Here is a 20,765-nt window from a genome sequence, read left to right as displayed (position 1 = left end):
TTACAGGTAAAGATGACTGTAAGTCCATTACAGGTAAAGATGACTGTAAGTCCATTACAGGTAAAGATGACTGTAAGTCCATTACAGGTAAAGATGACTGTAAGTCTATTACAGGTAAAGATGACTGTAAGTCCATTAGGGCGGCAGCGTAGCCTAGTGGTTAGAGCGTTAGACTAGTAACCGGAAGGTTGCGAGTTCAAACCCCCGAGCTGACAAGGTACAAATCTGTCGTTCTGCCCCTGAACAGGCAGTTAACCCACTGTTCCCAGGCCGTCATTGAAAATAAGAATGTGTTCTTAACTGACTTGCCTGGTTAAATAAAGGTAAAATTAAATAAAAAAATTACAGGTAAAGATTATTGTAAGTTCATTACATTTGGTGGTGTGGGAGCATCACAGCTGTTATGTAGTTCAAGGGCTCTCATTAATATGCATTTCTTGCAACTGTATCTTCAACATCACAGACGGCCAGTGACATCTTATTTAGAGAGGATAGGCTCATAGTAATGGCTGGAACGGAATGAATGGAATGGTTTTTAACACACCAAACTGGAAGTCTTCAGTTAGCTTGGAAGGACGGTACCGTGCAGTACCGAAGAGCCCTTACTGCTGCTCGATCATCCTATTTTTCTAACTTAATTGAGGAAAATAAGAACAATCCGAAATTCCTTTTTGATACTGTGGCAAAGCTAACTAAAAAGCAGCATTCCCCAAGAGAGGATGACTTTCACTTTAGCAGTGATAAATTCATGAACTTCTTTGAGGAAAAGATTATGATTATTAGAAAGCAAATTACGGACTCCTCTTTAAACCTGCGTATTCCTCCAAACCTCAGTTGTCCTGAGTCTGCACAACTCTGCCAGGACCTAGGATCAAGAGAGACGCTCAAGTGTTAGTACTATATCTCTTGACACAATGATGAAAATAATCATGGCCTCTAAACCTTCAAGCTGTATACTGGACCCTATTCCAACTAAACTACTGAAAGAGCTGCTTCCTGTGCTTGGCCCTCCTATGTTGAACATTATAAACGGCTCTCTATCCACTGGATGTGTATCAAACTCACTAAAAGTGGCAGTAATAAAGCCTCTCTTGAAAAAGCCAAACCTTGACCCAGAAAATATAAAAAACTATCGGCCTATATTGAATCTTCCATTCCTTTCAAAAATTTTAGAGAAGGCTGTTGCGCAGCAACTCACTGCCTTCCTGAAGACAAACAATGTATACGAAATGCTTCAGTCTGGTTTTAGACCCCATCATAGCACTGAGACGGCACTTGTGAAGGTGGTAAATGACATTTTAATGGCATCGGACCGAGACTCTGCATCTGTCCTCGTGCTCCTAGACCTTAGTGCTGCTTTTGATACCATCGATCACCACATTCTTTTGGAGAGATTGGAAACCCAAATTGGTCTACACGGACATGTTCTAGCCTGGTTTAGATCTTATCTGTCGGAAAGATATCAGTTTGTCTCTGTGAATGTTTTTTTCATCCGACAAATCAACTTTGAATTTCGGTGTTCCTCAAGGTTCTGTTTTAGGACCACTGTTGTTTTCACTATATATTTTACCTCTTGGGGATGTTATTCGAAAACATAATGTAAACTTTCACTGCTATGCGGATGACACACAGCTGTACATTTCAATGAAACATGGTGAAGCCCCAAAATTGCCCTCGCTAGAAGCATGTGTTTCAGACATAAGGAAGTGGATGGCTGCAAACTTTCTACTATTAAACTCGGACAAAACAGAGATGCTTGTTCTAGGTCCCAAGAAACAAAGAGATCTTCTGTTGAATCTGACAATTAATCTTAATGGTTGTACAGTCGTCTCAAATAAAACTGTGAAGGACCTCGGCGTTACTCTGGACCCTGATCTCTCTTTTGAAGAACATATCAAGACCATTTCGAGGACAGCTTTTTTCCATCTACGTAACATTGCAAAAATCAGAAACTTTCTGTCCAAAAATGATGCAGAAAAATTAATCCATGCTTTTGTCACTTCTAGGTTAGACTACTGCAATGCTCTATTTTCCGGCTACCCGGATAAAGCACTAAATAAACTTCAGTTTGTGCTAAATACGGCTGCTAGAATCCTGACTAGAACCAAAAAATTTGATCATATTACTCCAGTGCTAGACTCTCTACACTGGCTTCCTGTCAAAGCAAGGGCTGATTTCAAGGTTTTACTGCTAACCTACAAAGCATTACATGGGCTTGCTCCTACCTACCTCACTGATTTGGTCCTGCCGTACATACCTACACGTACGCTACGGTCACAAGACGCAGGCCTCCTAATTGTCCCTAGAATTTCTAAGCAAACAGCTGGAGGCAGGGCTTTCTCCTATAGAGCTCCATTTTTATGGAACGGTCTGCCTACCCATGTCAGAGACGCAAACTCGGTCTCAACCTTTAAGTCTTTAGTGGGTCATATGATTGAAGGTCTCAACCTTTAAGACTCATCTCTTCAGTGGGTCATATGATTGAGTGTACATTTACATTACATTTAAGTCATTTAGTGTAGTCTGGCCCAGGAGTGGGAAGGTGAACGGAAAGGCTCTGGAGCAACGAACCACCCTTGCTGTCTCTGCCTGGCCGGTTCCCCTCTTTCCACTGAGATTCTCTGCCTCTAACCCTGTTACGGGGGCTGAGTCACTGGCTTGCTGGGGCTCTCTCATGCCGTCCCTGGGGGGGGTGCGTCACCTGGGTGGGTTGATTCACTATTGTGGTCAGCCTGTCTGGGTTGGCGCCCCCCCCTTGGGTTGTGCCGTGGCGGAGATCTTTGTGGGCTATACTCGGCCTTGTCTCAGGATGGTAAGTTGGTGGTTGAAGATATCCCTCTAGTGGTGTGGGGGCTGTGCTTTGGCAAAGTGGGTGGGGTTATATCCTTCCTGTTTGGCCCTGTCCGGGGTGTCCTCGGATGGGGCCACAGTGTCTCCTGACCCCTCCTGTCTCAGCCTCCAGTATTTATGCTGCAGTAGTTTATGTGTCGGGGGCTAGGGTCAGTTTGTTTTATCTGGAGTACTTCTCCTGTCCTATTCGGTGTCCTGTGTGAATCTAAGTGTGCGTTCTCTAATTCTCTCCTTCTCTCTTTCTTTCTCTCTCTCGGAGGACCTGAGCCCTAGGACCATGCCCCAGGACTACCTGACATGATGACTCCTTGCTTTCCCCAGTCCACCTGGCCATGCTGCTGCTCCAGTTTAACTGGCCTGGGCCCTAGGACCATGTCCCAGGACTACCTGACACGATGACTCCTTGCTGTCCCCAGTCCACCTGGCCATGCTGCTGCTCCAGTTTCAACTGTTCTGCCTTACTATTATTCAACCATGCTGGTCATTTATTAACATTTGAACATCTTGGCCACGTTCTGTTATAATCTCCACTCGGCACAGCCAGAAGACTGTCCACCCCACATATGCTCTCTCTAATTCTCTCTTTCTTTCTCTCTCTCGGAGGACCTGAGCCCTAGGACCGTGCCCCAGGACTACCTGACATGATGGCTCCTTGCTGTCCCCAGTCCACCTGACTGTGCTGCTGCTCCAGTTTCAACTGTTCTGCCTTATTATTATTCGACCATGCTGGTCATTTATGAACATTTGAACATCTTGGTCATGTTCTGTTATAATCTCTACCCGGCACAGCCAGAAGAGGACTGGCCACCCCACATAGCATGGTTCCTCTCTAGGTTTCTTCCTAGGTTTTGGCCTTTCTAGGGAGTTTTTCCTAGCCACCGTGCTTTTACACCTGCATTGTTTGCTGTTTGGGGTTTTAGTCTGGGTTTCTGTACAGCACTTTGAGATATCAGCTGATGTACAAAGGGCTATATAAATCAATTTGATTTGATTTGAAACACCCTTTCCATGTGTTTAATATTCCATTCCCACCATTATTATGAGCCGTCCCCCCTCAGCAGTTTCCTGTGTTCAACATATTACTGTTAATATCCACACATGCTCTGGCATGGGGTGTTAATTTATTCAAAACCTTTGGAAAATCATGTTGAGTGTTGTTCAATGAAGAAAACATTTTAAAGAACATTAGTTTATTTCTTGTTTTCCACAGGTTACCTCAGAAACAGTATAATTTTATACAAAATCAGGAATGTTGAATAAATGCATATCAATCATCTTACTGTAGCTGTTTCCAGAGAAACCTTTGAAATAGCTATACATTAAAAGGGTTGTGTATGCATTGCAACTTATTGCTAGTTTTACAAACTCAGAGTGACTAATGCCATGATTAATTCATTTAACTTTTTAAAAAGTATTTACATTTTGATTAGTAATGTCTAAAAAGTCACAGGAAAATGTGCTAAATAAATAAAAACAAGGTGTGAATGTGAAGAGACCAGTTGTTGTTGGATATGGAAAACAGGTGAGCCCCGAGGTTTTAGTCCCAGATTGTCTGCCTTCTATTGGACAGTTCTTTTCCTTCTTTTGCCACGAATATAAAACAAATATGACCTTGACAATCATTAGATTGTTCTTTTACATTTTGATCTGGGAATAAGAACAGTGTCCACAACAAAACAGCATAAAAACTATTATAATGTTTCTTAAACTAATCTTGAGAGGGGGAAATGCAGGAGAAGTCTTAAATGTTACCGCTTGAGGCGAACATTGACCAATGACAAAAACATCTGCAGTTATTATGAGCGTGCCACTGGGGTTGCAGTTGAATAAAAAACTAGGACAGTTTCAGTTGGGCGCAATGTTCAGTTGGAATTCAAAATGGAAAAGAGGGGAGCAAACATCATTGATACAGTGTTTTCCATTCAAGTCACAAGTTGACAGTACCATCATCTTAAACTGTATGCATGGAGTAATTGAATACATACAGGTCAGGTACAGTAGATTACATACCATTTTAAATGTGTAATATTCAATATATGCAATTTAGCAGACACTTTTATCCAAAGCGACTTACATTCATGCATGCATTGATTTTACATATGGGTAGTCCCGGGAATCAAACCCACAACCCTTGCGATACAAGCACCATGCTCTACCAACTGAGCCGTACAGGACTATACATTTACAAATTTGTTAGGTATTGGGATGACATAAATTACAATGTCATAACTTTATATATGCTCAGTCACAATTCAGTGTTTGCATTACAATCAATTTGTAAACAAATTTCACTGGGGCCATAACTTGTAGATATCTTTGAATTGGATCATTTTAGTTTCTGTAGGAAATAAGTAACTTTTTTCATGGATTAACTCACAAAATAGACAATTCATGGGGTGATTTCATGCAAACAACACATACATCTATAAACTTTTGATCACACTGAGTGGACATAGCAGAGTAGCTTTAAAAAGCATTTTATAATTTGACAATTCAATTAAACATTACAAATGACTGTTTGTTTTTTTGCCTTTGCAGCTCTGATTGACTTCATTTTACACTGGTGTAAAAGTGAGTCATGTTTGCGCAACATAACAAGCTGGTTTGAACAGTTTTCAGAGCAGTCAAGCTTGGGAAAACTAGCAACTCATTTGCAAGGGCAGAGTGCCACAAGACCATTCACTATTATACAATGCAGACTAAAATGTTGGTTTCTTTGCTAAAGATATGTTTTTATTTAAAAAATATTCACAATATAAATCCTGTGTAACAATATTTTATTACAGGTTATTAAAAATGCAACTGGATGTCTTTCTGAATGAAAACCAATCCTATTGCTATTAAACCATTATGACAAGTCACGCGGCGTGTACTCAAGAGGAGAGCGTTTAGTTTGTTGTGAAACAAAGTAGGTGAATATTGCTTGAGGGTCAGGGTAGTCACTCCTTCCCTCCCCTTGTTCTAACAGTTCAAGGTCTATGGCACTTGCCAGCTCCCCCCTAGTTCATTTGATCCAGCGTAGAGCAAAGAGTCCATATATGAAACACTATCTCAACACAAAAACAGATGATGCATGATGTCTAAAAATGTTATTTTACACACAAAGGCTAAATGTAGTTGTTTTCCGCCACTTAAAAAAATGTTAGACAGAAACCGCTTTTCATTCTGAAAGCATGTGAGAGTGTTTTCGAGTCACCAATGGCTGCCTTCAGGGAGAAGCCCTTTATAGTCTTACCAACATGAGTGAAAGGGGCACAGAGACCAGGCCTGCTCAGAGTCTGACACAGGCTGCAACTGAAACAACCTATATCCTTTGTATACAGTTCACCACTAGTATGTAGCGTGCTCTATGGGGAATAGGGTGTCACTCCCAGCAGCACCTCCAACACATGGGGTGTAATCATTCGTCCAAACAGTTGCAAAACTGAACCTTTTGGAACTAAAACAACAGTTTATACTGGACACTTTTAGCTAGGTCTCTCCCTGTTTCGTTGAGTTTGCTTCCGTTTAAGAAATGTTTTGCAACAAAATCAGCATAATGAATACACCCCTGGCCATGGTCTCCACACATGCTTAGCTTACCTACCTTTACCACGCAGCCTTCTGACCCATTCTCACATCACATTCTGGCTAGGCTAACTAAGGCCAAGCAAAGGCATCCTCTCTCATGATCTGTTCCATATTCCAGTCCCAATTCCATTTCACATACAAAGAGCGTTTTACAGCATCCAAGTAGTGGGCACTCGGGGCGGTTGATTCAGTGACAGAGGATTTACTCAGGAGTTGAGAGGTGAGTGAGGGATATTTCAAGCCAGTGGTGCTATGGAGGTTACTGAAACTGATCCTACACTAAAATGAGGACAGCACAGATACTGGATGTATGCAGTGTGGCTCACAGTTTCTATAGAGGCAGAGGCAAATAAATTGTCCTTCTGAAATATCCACTATGTATGGAACTCGTTCCAAAAACTGTCACAATTGTAAGTAGGCAGAGGGGAAATTTGATAAAAGAAACTCCCCGAAAGCTCAATCCAGTACTACATTTGTCTCCACAAGAAAGCACATAACATTGTCCCCCATATCACATCTCGGCTAAGTCAAACAAGTGGTTTCAGCATCTTAAAAATAATAATAACATGACTTAAAAATAAAGGCAAATCGGATGTAAGCAGAGCGATAAAGAGAGGTAGCCCTGTCCTCTAGTGGTTAACTACAGTTAATGCTCAACTACAGCAACTAGAAACTGCAATGATGAGGGTGAATTATTTTCTTTGAAAAACAAGTCTTTACAGAAAGCAGTCTTTACAAAATCTCTGTGTCATTGGAGCACACGCCTTTTCTGGTGCGTCCTCTGAGTAAAAAATAACCGGGCTATCCCCCCCAAGTCCACTTGATGCAGTGGTTCGGCCCCCGTTATCCCAAAAGCTCTTAAAGGTTCTCTTCACCATAAAGCAGGCTCCTCTGTGTATAAAAATAAGAAGGAAGTGGACATTCAGTTCTCGTGTGGTTTCGTCTGGATCGGAGGTCACAGTCCTGTCTGTCTCGCTCTACGCTGTCACCTCTCGGATGATGATCATATCCACAGTGGTGGGAAACGTCTTCAGCAGGGCTACGGCGTTCCCGTGGTCAATGTTCACAAAGCTGTATCCGTTTGCCTGGGTAGAAAAGGAGTAAGAGCTTTATAAATGCATTTCATTGATTTAATTAGAGATTTGTGGATATTTAGCTAAACACCAAGATAGCAACTTTGGCTTTGTTGTTTTATTCAATGTTTATTATTATTATTGCTATTTTAACACTTTCTTGAGACTGTACTGAAATCAGAGGGGAAGACAAGTGGGAGAAACAAAGTAGAAAGGTGCAGATGGAGATTGAATCCTAGACACCGTTGGGGGCCACCATTGTTCCTGTTCCCAAGAAAGCTAAGGTAACTGAGCTAAACGACTACCGCCCCGTAGCACTCACTTCCGTCATCATGAAGTCCTTTGAGAGACTAGTCAAGGACCATATCACCTCCACCCTACCTGACACCCTAGACCCACTCCAATTTGTTTACTGCCCAAATAGGTCCACAGACGATGCAATCTCAACCACACTGCACACTGCCCTAACCCATCTGGACAAGTTGAGAATGCTGTTCATCGACTACAGCTCGGCATTCAACACCATAGTACCCTCCAAGCTCGTCATCAAGCTCGAGACCCTGGGTCTCGACCCCGCTCTGTGCAACTGGGTACTGGACTTCCTGACGGGCCGCCCCCAGGTGGTGAGGGTAGGCAAGAACATTTCCACCCCGTTGATCCTCAACACTGGGGCCCCACAAGGGTGCGTTCTGAGCCCTCTCCTGTACTCCCTGTTCACCCACGACTGCGTGGCCACGCAGGCCTCCAACTCAATCATCAAGTTTGTGGACGACACAACAGTGGTAGGCTTGATTACCAACAACGACGAGACGGCCTACAGGGAGGAGGTGAGGGCCCTCGGAGTGTGGTGTCAGGAAAATAACCTCACACTCAACATCAACAAAACTAAGGAGATGATTGTGGACTTCAGGAAACAGCAGAGGGAGCACCCCCCTATCCACATCGATGGAACAGTAGTGGAGAGGGTAGCAAGTTTTAAGTTCCTCGGCATACACATCACAGACAAACTGAATTGGTCCACTCACACAGACAGCATCGTGAAGAAGGTGCAGCAGCGCCTCTTCAACCTCAGGAGGCTGAAGAAATTTGGCTTGTCACCAAAAGCACTCACAAACTTCTACAGATGCACAATCGAGAGCATCCTGGCGGGCTGTATCACCGCCTGGTACGGCAACTTCTCCGCCCACAACCGTAAGGCTCTCCAGAGGGTAGTGAGGTCTGCACAACGCATCACTGGGGGCAAACTACCTGCCCTCTAGGACACCTACACCACCCGATGTTACAGGAAGGCCACAAAGATCATCAAGGACAACAACCACCCGAGCCACTGCCTGTTCACCTCGCTATCATCCAGAAGGCGAGGTCAGTACAGGTGCATCAAAGCTGGGACCGAGAGACTGAAAAACAGCTTCTATCTCAAGGCCATCAGACTGTTAAACAGCCACCACTAACATTGAGTGGCTGCTGCCAACACACTGACACTGACTCAACTCCAGCCACTTAAATAATGGGAATTGATGGGAAATGATGTAAAATATATCACTTGCCACTTTAAACAATGCTACCTTATATAATGTTACATACCCTACATTATTCATCTCATATGCATACGTATATACTGTACTCTAGATCATCTACTGCATCCTTATGTAATACATGTATCACTAGCCACTAACTATGCCACTTTGTTTACATACTCATCTCATATGTATATACTGTACTCGATACCATCTACTGCATCTTGCCTATGCTGCTCTGTACCATCACTCATTCATATATCTTTATGTACATGTTCTTTATCCCCTTACACTGTGTATAAATATATGCCATTTAGCAGACGCTTTTATCCAAAGCGACTTACAGTCATGTGTGCATACATTCTACGTATGGGTGGTCCCGGGGATCGAACCCACTACCCTGGCGTTACAAGCGCCATGCTCTACCAACTGAGCTACAGAAGGACTTGGAATTGTTAGTTAGATTACTTGTTGGTTATTACTGCATTGTCGGAACTAGAAGCACAAGCATTTCGCTACACTCGCATTAACATCTGCTAACCATGTGTATGTGACAAATACAATTTGATTTGATTTTTGATTTGGTTGCACTCCCGTGCATAGAGTTGGAGTCACAGAGGGCGTTACAGCTAGATCACAGATTCTGCACTACAGATGTTTGTAGTGGGCTCATTGTAGTTAAACATCTGTTCAGCAAAGAGCCTATACTGTACAGATTTATGCTCGATAGAATATAGAGGTAATAGTATTGGATTTACCTGGAGGATCTTGTCTCCAGGCTGGAGGATCTTTGAGACAGGTCCCTCAGGCTGGACCCTCGTCACAAAGATGCCCTGAGAGAGAAGAGAGAGAGCACCACACCCATTTGGTCAACAACACCCATTACACCATTTCATTGATTGATACTGTTCCAAAATCAGTAAAAAATGCATCAACAAGCTAAATTGCTAGCACAGCTAACAATTATATTCTGACTGATAACACTCATGGATCATATTTGAATAAAAATACTATGTTTAACTTGTGAAACTGTTTACAATCAATTTCACATTCACTAGGCTGCAAAAATAGACAACACTACATTGTTATGGGGGAAAAAAAGAGGGCTGATGAGCGTAAATACATTATCGTCCGGTCGAAAGGGGTTTCCCCGTCCTCCCACTCCTCCTGATATACTGAACCCTAGCTCAGGGTTCTTCTCCACTTTCACACGCATCTGAAATAGACACACAGACATATTACTCACCTGACAGGGGACTTTACTGTAAACTGTACATTTGAATATGAGTCACACTAGGGTTGCACATATTCAGAGGTGGAAACTTTCCGTGGGAATTAATGGAAATATATGCAAATTCCTATTAATACCATTTAAACGTAGATGTTTTTTGCATTTGAAATATTTACCATATCATATGGAGACAAACATAAACCTTTAACCTTATCATTAAGTAGACATAATTGTAAATGATTAAATCCTTCCAATAGAAAAAAAACAATTTTGTTACGAATTTAACTTTAATTAAATGAGTTGACTCTTCACATTGGATGATTTCACTGAACAACAAAAGAAAGGGAATATTGGATGATCCCTGATAATCCATCGCATCTCCAAAAAACCTTTTCAACATACATCTGTAAAATGATAGTCTAGAAACTAAAGCACTGGTTGTCTTCCTCTAAAGCTTCCTTGTCTTCTCCCTGGACCTCCTCAATGTCCACCTCCTGAACATCAGATTCTGAGGCCTCATCTTCATCTCACTTTCCAACCTTGTTGAGGATGGCTCGCTGTCAGGCTCAAAAAGCCTCAAATTTGCCCAGATGGCCACAAATTTTTCAACCTGTTGCGTGCTTTGGTGTGTGTGTTCCCAAACATTGAGCTCTGAGGCAGCTGATGTTGGTGGGATTTGGAGGATGTTGGTGGTATTTGGAGGATGATGTAGGCAACAGGGGAAAGAGCTTCAGATCCACAAAGTCCCTTCCACCAGGTGGCTGATGAGATATGTTGGCACGACTGCCATATTGCATCTCCATCCTAAAGCCCTTGCTTGGAACTGTACTTCGCCAAGAAACTTGGCCTCATCCAGGCCAAGGTGGCGAGACACGGTAGTGATGACACTATAGGCCTTGCTGATCTCTACACCAGACAGGATGCGCTTCCCAGCATACTTTGGGGTACAAGCCCATACACGCTGCGGCGTGTATTGGCTTCAGGACGAAGTCGTCACGCTTTTGATGTATTTCAGAACTAAAGTTTCCTCTGCTTGGAGCAACAGTGAAGTGGGCAGGGCAGTATGGATTTCTTCTCTTTCCACTGCAAGCAGAGTCAGAACATCAGACAGGATGGCATCGTCTCCCTCAATCCGTGCAATGGCTACTGCTATAGGTTTCAGGAGTTTCATACCACTCTCTCCCAAAATACATCATCCAGGAGGATCCTCTTGATGGTGCTGTCCATATCGGCAGACTGTGATATGGCCATTTCTTGGAGAGACTCCTTCCCCTCAAGGAGACTGTCAAACATGATGACAACACCACACCAACAGGTGTTGCTGGGGGGCTTCAATGTGGTGCTCTTATTCTTTTCACTTTGCTTGGTGAGGTAGATTGTTGCTATAACTTGATGACCCTTCACATACCTAACCATTTCCTTGGCTCTCTTGTAGAGTGTATCCATTGTTTTCAGTGCCATGATGTCCTTGAGGAGCAGATTCAATGCATGAGCAGTGGGTGTGATGTGAGGGTAGGACTCCTCCACTTTAGACCAAGCAGCCTTCATGTTCGCTGCATTGTCTGTCACCAGTGCAAATACCTTCTGTGGTCCAAGGTCATTGATGACTGCCATCAGCTCATCTGCAATGTAGAGACCGGTGTGTCTGTTGTCCCTTGTCTGTGCTCTTGTAGAATACTGGTTGATGGGTGGAGATTATGTAGTTAATTATTCCTTGCCCATGAACATTCGACCACCAGAATCAGAGATGATTGCAATACAGTCTGCTTTCTCTATGATTTGCTTGACCTTCACTTGAACTCTGTTGCACTCTGCATCCAGCAAATGAGTAGGTAAAGCATGTCTGGTTGGAGGGTTGTATGCTTGGCGAAGAAATCTCTTCCAATACACATTGCCTGTGAGCATCAGAGGTGAAGCAGTTGCATACACAGCTCGAGCATGACATTCACCAGCATTTCTCTGACTATGTTCCTCCATTGAGTCAATTTTGTTTTAGCTGTTGCTATCGATAAGGTGTCTGATTCATAATTTTCACCACAAATAGAAGTAGAGGGACTTTTCTTTTCAACAAGGTTTCTTGTTGTGAGCGTTGAGGGAACTTTATGCACTTGGCCAGATGATTCTGCATCTTTGTTGCTTTCTTCACCTATGATTTGGCATGGTATTTGCAAATGTACACAGCTTTTCCTTCTACATTAGCTGCAGTGAAATGTCTCCTCACATAAGATAGCGCCCTAGGCATTTTCCTGTAGAGATTATTGCAATCACAATTTACAAGAAAGCATGTAGTCCTTGGCTCTGACAGTATAGTAGTGTGGGCAAGATCTTGAGAATCAGCTGTACATGTGATGGAAGAGTGCACTGCATATGTGATGGAAGAATGCACTGTGCATGCAGGTTTCAATTCCATTGAATTGTTTAACTAAAATATGAAACAATACCTAGAATTGCCTTATATGTATCCCACGAAAAAGGTTCACTGTTATAAGCTAACTTTTTTGATGAATTTAAGCAAAATCCCCTAAATTCCAGGGCTTAACTTCCCATGGAGAATTTCCAGGAAATTGACTGACCCTTTGCAACCCTAAGTCACACACATCACAGTCACAGAGAAACATATTGGATAAGACTGTGGAGGATTCATTCTATCCAGGTAGTTCAGTTTACAACAAAACCATGTTACGCATGCTTCAACCTAGTGGTCAGTGTCACCAACCCTATTCCTCGAGCGCTACATGGTAGTTCAAACACAGCACTACAACACCTATATGAGTTTGTCCAAATCAAGTTGGTTGGGGGGGGTTATAAGATGGTCATTTAGCTATTTGATTCTGAATTTTAGGACCCCCTCTAGGCATAATATATGTATATATATTTTAAAAAATACCAAATCCCATGGAAAAGCATTGGATTACACATTCATAAATGGCAAAAAAAAGACAGTCATATTTAACCCCTTTTTGGGGTAGGCACAAACTTACTGTACCTCCATACTTCTATTGAATTTTAACTGGTACCGGTTACCTTCAGACAAGACCGTGACACTTGTGGGGGTGGTAGAGCAAAATGGACCACCATCGTGTTCGTGATTCTTATCTTTCCATAGAGTGGTCATAATAGTCCAGAAAACACAGCTGCAGAAGGCCACCATAGGCGGATGTGGTGGATTGAGATGCAGCCAATGCAAAACAACAGATCTCTCTAGCTTATACTGACAGCATTTGATGGGGATTTTTTTTACTATGTAACTTAGATTTACCGACTGGTGCGTCAATAGACTCTAGTGGGTGTAAATGGAAGTTTTGATGATGAATGATGTTTTTAGTTGTGGGCTGACAACCTATAACTCTCCATGGCTAGGGGTGGGGGAGCATTGTTTTACTGCAACTCTTCCGTCTCTCATCCATCCCACCATCCTACCTCCTGGTGCAGTGTGTCTTGAGTGGCCCGTGGCGGAGGGGGTCCCTGGGGCTGCTGGCCATGGGAGACCTTAAGCATCAGGTAGTCGATGAGCTGCTCTCTGGAGGGGTGGCGGGCCATGGGCGCCTGGCACGACGTCATCTGGCCTCGCACTGGACCGCCCATCTGACCATTCATTAAAGGCACCTGGGCAACACACACAGACATACACACAAACACACAGAAACAAAGAGACAGACATTGTTATAGAGTTAACATTCCAACAACAAAATAGATTGTCAGTGCATATCTAAAAGGCTCATCCATAAATAAGCTTTCAACTTCAGCATGGTTTGGGAATACACTGCATGAGATTTCATAGTACTAAAATCCCTATTTTCCCACCACCTTGGTTACCATAGCCCTCTAAAACTAAAGAAAACTAATACTAGGCTATAATCCAGCAAGAGAAAAGCCCTCACTGGTCCAATTTGGCCAAAGGACAAGATAAACTGCAGGACTGGGTCACGATCGTTGGAAGCATACTCGGACCAACATGCAGCGTGATCTGGGTTCCACATCTTTCTTTCTTTTTTAAGTAAGTGAACCACACAACAAAACAAAGAATCATACAAATCACCAACATAGAAATAGTAACCTACAACCCCACATAGAAATAATAACCTAGAACCCCACATAGAAATAATAAACTAGAATATCCCCCAGTCACGCCCTGATCTACTTCACCATAGAGAAACAATGGCTCTCTATGGTCAGGGCGTGAAAGTACCCACGTGATCTGGGTTCCACATCTTTTCTTTAAGTAAGTGAACCACACAACAAAACATGATGACAATTGAGTGCTAACATGCAACAATATCCCACAAACACAGGAGGGGAAAACAGCTATTTAAATATGATCCCCAATTAGAGACAACGATTACCAGCTGCCTCTAATTTGGAATCATACAAATCACCAACGTAGAAATAATAACCTAGAACACCACATAGAAAAAAATAACTAGAATACCCCCCAGTCACGCCCTGATCTACTTCACCATAGAGAAACAATGGCTCTCTATGGTCAGGGTATGACAGACTGGCATACAGAATAACATGATGTAACAGAATAAAGTGTGATTTCAGCAGAAGTTGCTGATTTAGCACCAGCAAGGTGCTCTGTCTTAGAGACACTGGCTGTGTGTCCAGCAGCAGGCTCGCCACCGCCCTCAAAGCCATGGACTAGTGTGGAGGATGAAACGTAGAGATAATTTCATTAAGTTTTAATAGATGGTGGTGGTGCTGCGGTTATTGGCAGGTTCCATTAATGGAGGGAGGACAGAGGGGTGGAGATGCTGGGCCGGCAGTGGTTTGGGTTTTCTCCACGATGAGAGTAAAATCTGAAATTACACCCTATTCCCTACATTCTATGTAATAGGGTAGGATAGGCTAGGGCTCTGGTCAAAATAAGTGCACTATATAAGCAAAGGCTTTCTTTATGGTGTGATTCAAGAGTAATTCTTAATGCCAGGTCTGAAGGACCATTTCATCCTGGTAAACCTTAAGGTAGAATCACAAAATGTCGACAAATTCCCCACATTTGGCCAGAACATGTCTAAATAACAACATTATTTAATTAATTCCCTATCCATAACCCTAGTTCAAATATATTTGTCCTATCCACGTGAGTCTATCTACAAAAGATCCCATACATTATTTCCTCCAAATGTACATCCAGGCAGATCGACAGTAAGTCTAAGAAGAACAGAGTAGATTGAACTAAAACAAAGAGACCATTGAGTCAGTGCATTCAGAAGGAGACATTTACATAAAATAACTTAACGTCTGATAAGGACTTCACGTCTGTGTAATAAGAGGGCTCTCTATGAGCCGGGTCTGTAGTTCTCTGTAAGACATCTCTTGAAACAGACCATTTAAAATTCTCCCAGACAGCAGACTGACCTCATTCTGCAGCTCTGTCTAAGCCGGTTACTGAAAAGAGACAGTAGCAGTATCACCAAACAACCTGCAGGGGTATCTGGAGTGGCTACGGATACATACGGAGTTCTGTATCCCAATTTGCCGAGACTAAAAATAAGTATATTAGTGCAGGATTGTTTTGCTCGGCTGCATCTACCCCCTAATTGATCGCCTTTGTCTGGTCATGGTATAGCCTTCAAACTTCAAGTTGTACACAAACTGTTCTATTGTATTCCATGCCTCAGACAGTAAGCATAAGTGCGATTTCATGTTCCATTTTACAGGAGGGGAGTAAAGCTATAGCTATTTACATGTTTTACACAAAATACATAAAAAAAGAAAAAAAAGAAAAAATGCCATTTAGCAGACGCTTTTATCCAAAGCGACTTACAGTCATGTGTGCATACATTCTACATGATTGACATGTTCGTATAAACTTTGTTTTCAGTATTGCAAACATTAGAACGACACAAACAGACAGTATAGTGATTTCATGTCGTTCTTAGCTGCTGATTTACATTCAGCTATTTACTCTTGCCACAACATAGCAGCATATTTGACATAACTATGGCACCAGGCGATGCAAAACGAACTCGCCCATTATCAGACTCTTTTTACGGGTCAGCATACCCGCTCGGATGCCTAGAATGTTCTGCTGCCCAGATGTGGAATGCAGCAAGACAGAGATGAGCAGTCTTTATTTTTATATATAAAGAATATACAAAGGACATTTGGGCTAGGGGGTATAATATCACATTACACAAGGACATTAAGGTATATACACACATTTATGGTCTTTAATGATCTTAAAATACAGTTCAATTGATTTTTTGGAAGGTAAGAAAATGTGGTGTTTTGTTTGTAAATGTACATTTGTGAAAATGAAATTTGGCCAGAAGAAAAATGAAATGAATTACATCAAATTGTTTCAACTTCTTTATATCGTAAGTAAATAATCCAAGCAGTACATCTCTCCACAATAATGTCAAATCTTCAGAAATGTGTTATAAATCTACTGATGTCTCGCCACAGATTACTTACATGAATACAATGGCAAAAAAGATGCAACACTGTTTCTGGGTGGTCATTATAAAAAGGTACCATTTGAATTTTTTTATATTTTTAAACAGATATTATCAATAAAACAATTCCAATAAGGCATGACATAAGGTATAGATACAACATCCTGTTGTAACAAGGCTCGTATAACTCTATTGCTGTTGAATGGACTAAAAGAAAAACAAATCTTTCCTACTGGTGCATCACCATGGTTAATTGTAGGTATGTTCTGAGGGTCTTGACACGTTCCTGAATAATAAAGCAACACCTGAGGGAATGGCATCTAAAACAATTGCAAAATCTTTAGGTGTTACAGGGATCTTGTAAAGTGATAAGAATTCCTTCAAATTAAGTAAAAGACCCTCTGCATTTACAAGTTGGCTTACCAACAGGATATTATTTCAGAACCAATATTCTAAAAACGAAGAAGTATTTTTATATAATATGTTCCGATTATTCCATATATAATATCTGTGTGGAGAAAAAGTACGCGAATAAATTAAGGACCATAACAAGAAAACCGATGAAAAGCAAAGAGTTTTCACTGGAACTTCGTCAATATTATAATTACAAACCAACATGAAGTTAAGGCCACCAAAAGTAGAGAAGACATGATGAGGAATAAAGTTCCAGATAGAAGTGGGTCCTCTTATGAATTGTTTTATCCAATTGATCTTCAAATTATTATTTAAGGAAAAGTTCAGCCCACCATATACTCATAAATGTTCATCACAACAGTTTTCCTAATGTAATGGCAATGTACGGTTTCTCCACAGAAAGTTGAAAAGCATCTGGTCTCTCTCTTTGCTTATTTTACCATCAAGATAAAAAGATAGAGCGCCATATGTTAGTCTAGAGATACCCTCAGCCTTGGTTATTAGGACTCTTCCTTGTAAAGATAAGTCCATCTGTAGCCATTAATTTAGCTTATTCTGTTTTTTGTGTGTTTTAATTTTTTAATTTTTTATACGAGGGTTAAAATTTAGTAAGCCTCTAGACTTCTGATCCTTTGTAATGGTTATGCCTAAATTGATAAGTTCTTCTTTTACTGGAATACCATAATATGAAGGTGTCACACAATCCTTGACAGCTATGAGGTCACATTTATTCATGTTAAGATATAGACCAGAAGCTTTGGAAAATGATTGTATCACATTGATTGACATGGGAATCTGACTAGCGTCTTTCAGAAAAAGTGTAGTATCGTCAGCAAGCTGGCTTATCATCATTTCTTTACCAGCTGTGGAAATAACTTGTACAGGACTATTATTTAAAGAATTTGTAAGAAGTTGGGTGATTAATAAAAACAGATACTGTGAGATAGGACAACCTTGCCCAATTCCTCGCTTGAACTCAAATCTAGGTGAGGTGCCATGTTTCAGTTTGATAGAGGTTACCATTTATATAGAGAAAAGAGTCTTAATACAGTTACAGAAAAAAATCCCCAAAGCCACATTTCTCAAGAAGGTGGAAGAGGAACTGATGCTCCACTGTTTCAAATGCTTTATAAAAATAAAAAATAACATGAAGCTATCCTCGGTTATTAGGTCTGAGTAGTCAAGTATGTCTAATACTAGTCTGACATTGTTAGAAATATGTCTGTTCCTCATGAAGCAAGACTGTGTTTCATCAATGATTGCATCCAGCACTTCCTTTTCAGGCTGAGGTATCAGTGTCACACCCCTGAGTCATTGTAGGAGGGGGCACATTGTTTTTAATACTCTCTAAAAACACTTCAAGTAGGAAGGGAGCTACTTTTTCAGAAAATAACTTCTAAATTCTGCCGTAATTCAATCAATACCTGGTGATTTATCGTTCTTTAGATGTTTGGTAGAGTGAACATTATTCAGTGAGTTAAAAAAACATATCTGTGGATTCCTGAGAGTACGTAGCGCTATACAATTTCTTGTAAAAACTGCTACATTAGTTTGCGATACATTTTTGGTCATCTGTAATAACACCATCAATGTTTAAATAATGGATAGTGTTATTTGTAGAAATAGGTTGAATTCTGTTCTCCCTCCTCAATCCATTTATTCCTAGAAGGTACCATGGCTGAAACATCAATCTGTTCCTTCTGGTGAGATTCTAGGGAGGAACATGGATTTCTGAACAGTTGATGAAATGTGCCTATGTTGAAATAATTATTTCACAGGTAATATCAAATATTTCCAATGAGCATCTTTACATGCAGTCCTCGACTGAGAAGTTTTCATATAGAAACACTGTACATACGTGTAGAATACTCATATTGTTAATAGTTTCTTCTGCCTATATCTTGCATATTACTTGCTTTATAAATCTCAATTCCTCAAAATGTCATTGGACACCGTACCATACTGTTTATATAGCCTAGTGATGAAGGTCAAGACACCCACTCAGTGGACTGAGCTTATGAGCGCTCTAAGCTTCCAACAAAGTATTCCACCGAGCTTAGTTCTTAATACCAGTATAACTGAAGCAACACTCCTCCAACCCTCTCTGTGAGACACCGGGGGACCTGGTGGATGCAGAGATCTCCCATGAGAATAGATAGGCCTGAACAGTAATCTCTTTCAAGGCAAATCTCGTTAATTAGAACTCATTAATCACTGGTGGGGAGGAGGATGGTGCTGCTACGCTACTCCTGCTGCTGCTGCTGGGTCAATACCCTCAATCCTCAGCCAGCCTGCTCTCTAATCAGGCTGCTTGGACTGCGCTAGCCCACGCTCTACTTACAGTGGTCGGGAATGCATCTGCTGAAATGGGACAGACAGGCAGGCACTTTATGGAGGGGCTGTATGATGGATTTGAACAATTATTTCACTTGAAGAATACATTGTCAAATACCGTTCTGTTAACACTCTTCAATACCGTGTAGGCCTATAACTATCCCCTGGTCTTCATTCCTAATATCATACAGTAGGAAAAGAAACACCAATTTGAGATTGGTTTATGGGTGTCCTATGCTCTACATATGGCTCTAGTGTGCACTTACTTTTCGGAGGGTGTCCATGGTGTAGCCCTGTTGTCCTTGAGGACCTAACACATCATCCTGTAGAGGGAACAATGACAGTGATTAGTAACAAAGACCATGTGTTGACCACTGTCTGTTGATGACAAACACACCTCTATGCACATTTCTTAAAATTACACTCAACCCCATATCACAGCATAGAAAGTGCATTTTTATTGAGGAAAAATGTGCTTTCTATGCCTGTGATATGTGGTTGTCCCACCTAGCTATCTTAAGATGAATGCACTAACTGTATGTCGCTCTGGATAAGAGCGTCTGCTAAATTAATCAAATATAAATGTCTTAGGTGAATTAGTTGACCATGATCTGATCGAGGCTAATAATGTTAGTTACATGTTCGGTTAAGATTTTTTTTAACATGTTGTGTTAACCATTAATTCTGAAATTTCTCTGAAATAATTCCAACACCTATGAAAATCATATCTAAAGATAACATTCTTAACAATGGGGATGATGTTTCCCTACATTGGGGACTACATGGCCAAAAGCAGTGTCCTATATAAATAATTACATAGGAAAGGAAAGAATGGTTCATCATGTTATAAGACCACACGTACACAGACACCATAATAACACCAGGTGCAAATGAAAGAGTTTGCAGCCATTTTCCACACTAAGACTCAATCTAACACCACAACTACTTCCTCTTTCAACTACATACCCCATACTTACATTGGACAAACACAGTGCTCATCTCCACACAAAGAAGTGAAAGGGTTAAGAGGCGATTCTGAAGTGATCAAAAGAGGAGGCATTAAGCGAGATGATGATTGATGATGAGTCAAGGTGTCGTTAAAGGGTAGAATCAGTTTTTCGGAAGGATAATCGGTCTTTGACGAGCAAGGGAGGCGCGCTACATTTAGATTGGAGTGCTGGAAGGTGTGTGTGGGGGGGGGGGGGGGGGTAGGATAAAGCACTGGGATAAGTGAATCATAGATTGGGAGGGAAGCCAGGTTTAAAAAAGGGGCATTTTGTACCATGCAACATGCTACTATTATTATACACATCCGACTCAGAAATATGCAACTTGATGTTATTTCAGGGCAGAGATGAGGGACTTGTAGCCTATA

At 41.4% G+C, this 20,765-nt stretch overlaps 1 protein-coding gene across 1 annotated transcript in view; it reads right to left on the bottom strand.

Moving 5' to 3' along the window:
- Positions 1 to 4,023: 4,023 nt before the first annotated feature.
- LOC124049055 (erbin-like) overlaps positions 4,024 to 20,765 on the bottom strand; it is a 114,395-nt gene continuing 97,653 nt past the window's right edge. The window contains 5 exon segments of the mRNA XM_046370365.1: positions 4,024 to 7,505; positions 9,769 to 9,843; positions 10,134 to 10,226; positions 13,662 to 13,847; positions 19,657 to 19,713. Of these exon segments, the coding sequence (XP_046226321.1) occupies positions 7,398 to 7,505; positions 9,769 to 9,843; positions 10,134 to 10,226; positions 13,662 to 13,847; positions 19,657 to 19,713 (519 nt within the window). The 3' untranslated portion in view covers positions 4,024 to 7,397.

This window comes from Oncorhynchus gorbuscha, linkage group LG11, assembly GCF_021184085.1.
Source record: "Oncorhynchus gorbuscha isolate QuinsamMale2020 ecotype Even-year linkage group LG11, OgorEven_v1.0, whole genome shotgun sequence".
Lineage (NCBI taxonomy): Eukaryota > Metazoa > Chordata > Actinopteri > Salmoniformes > Salmonidae > Oncorhynchus > Oncorhynchus gorbuscha.
The sequence above is the reverse complement of the archived record's forward strand: the minus strand, read 5'-3'. Positions and strand labels throughout refer to the sequence as shown.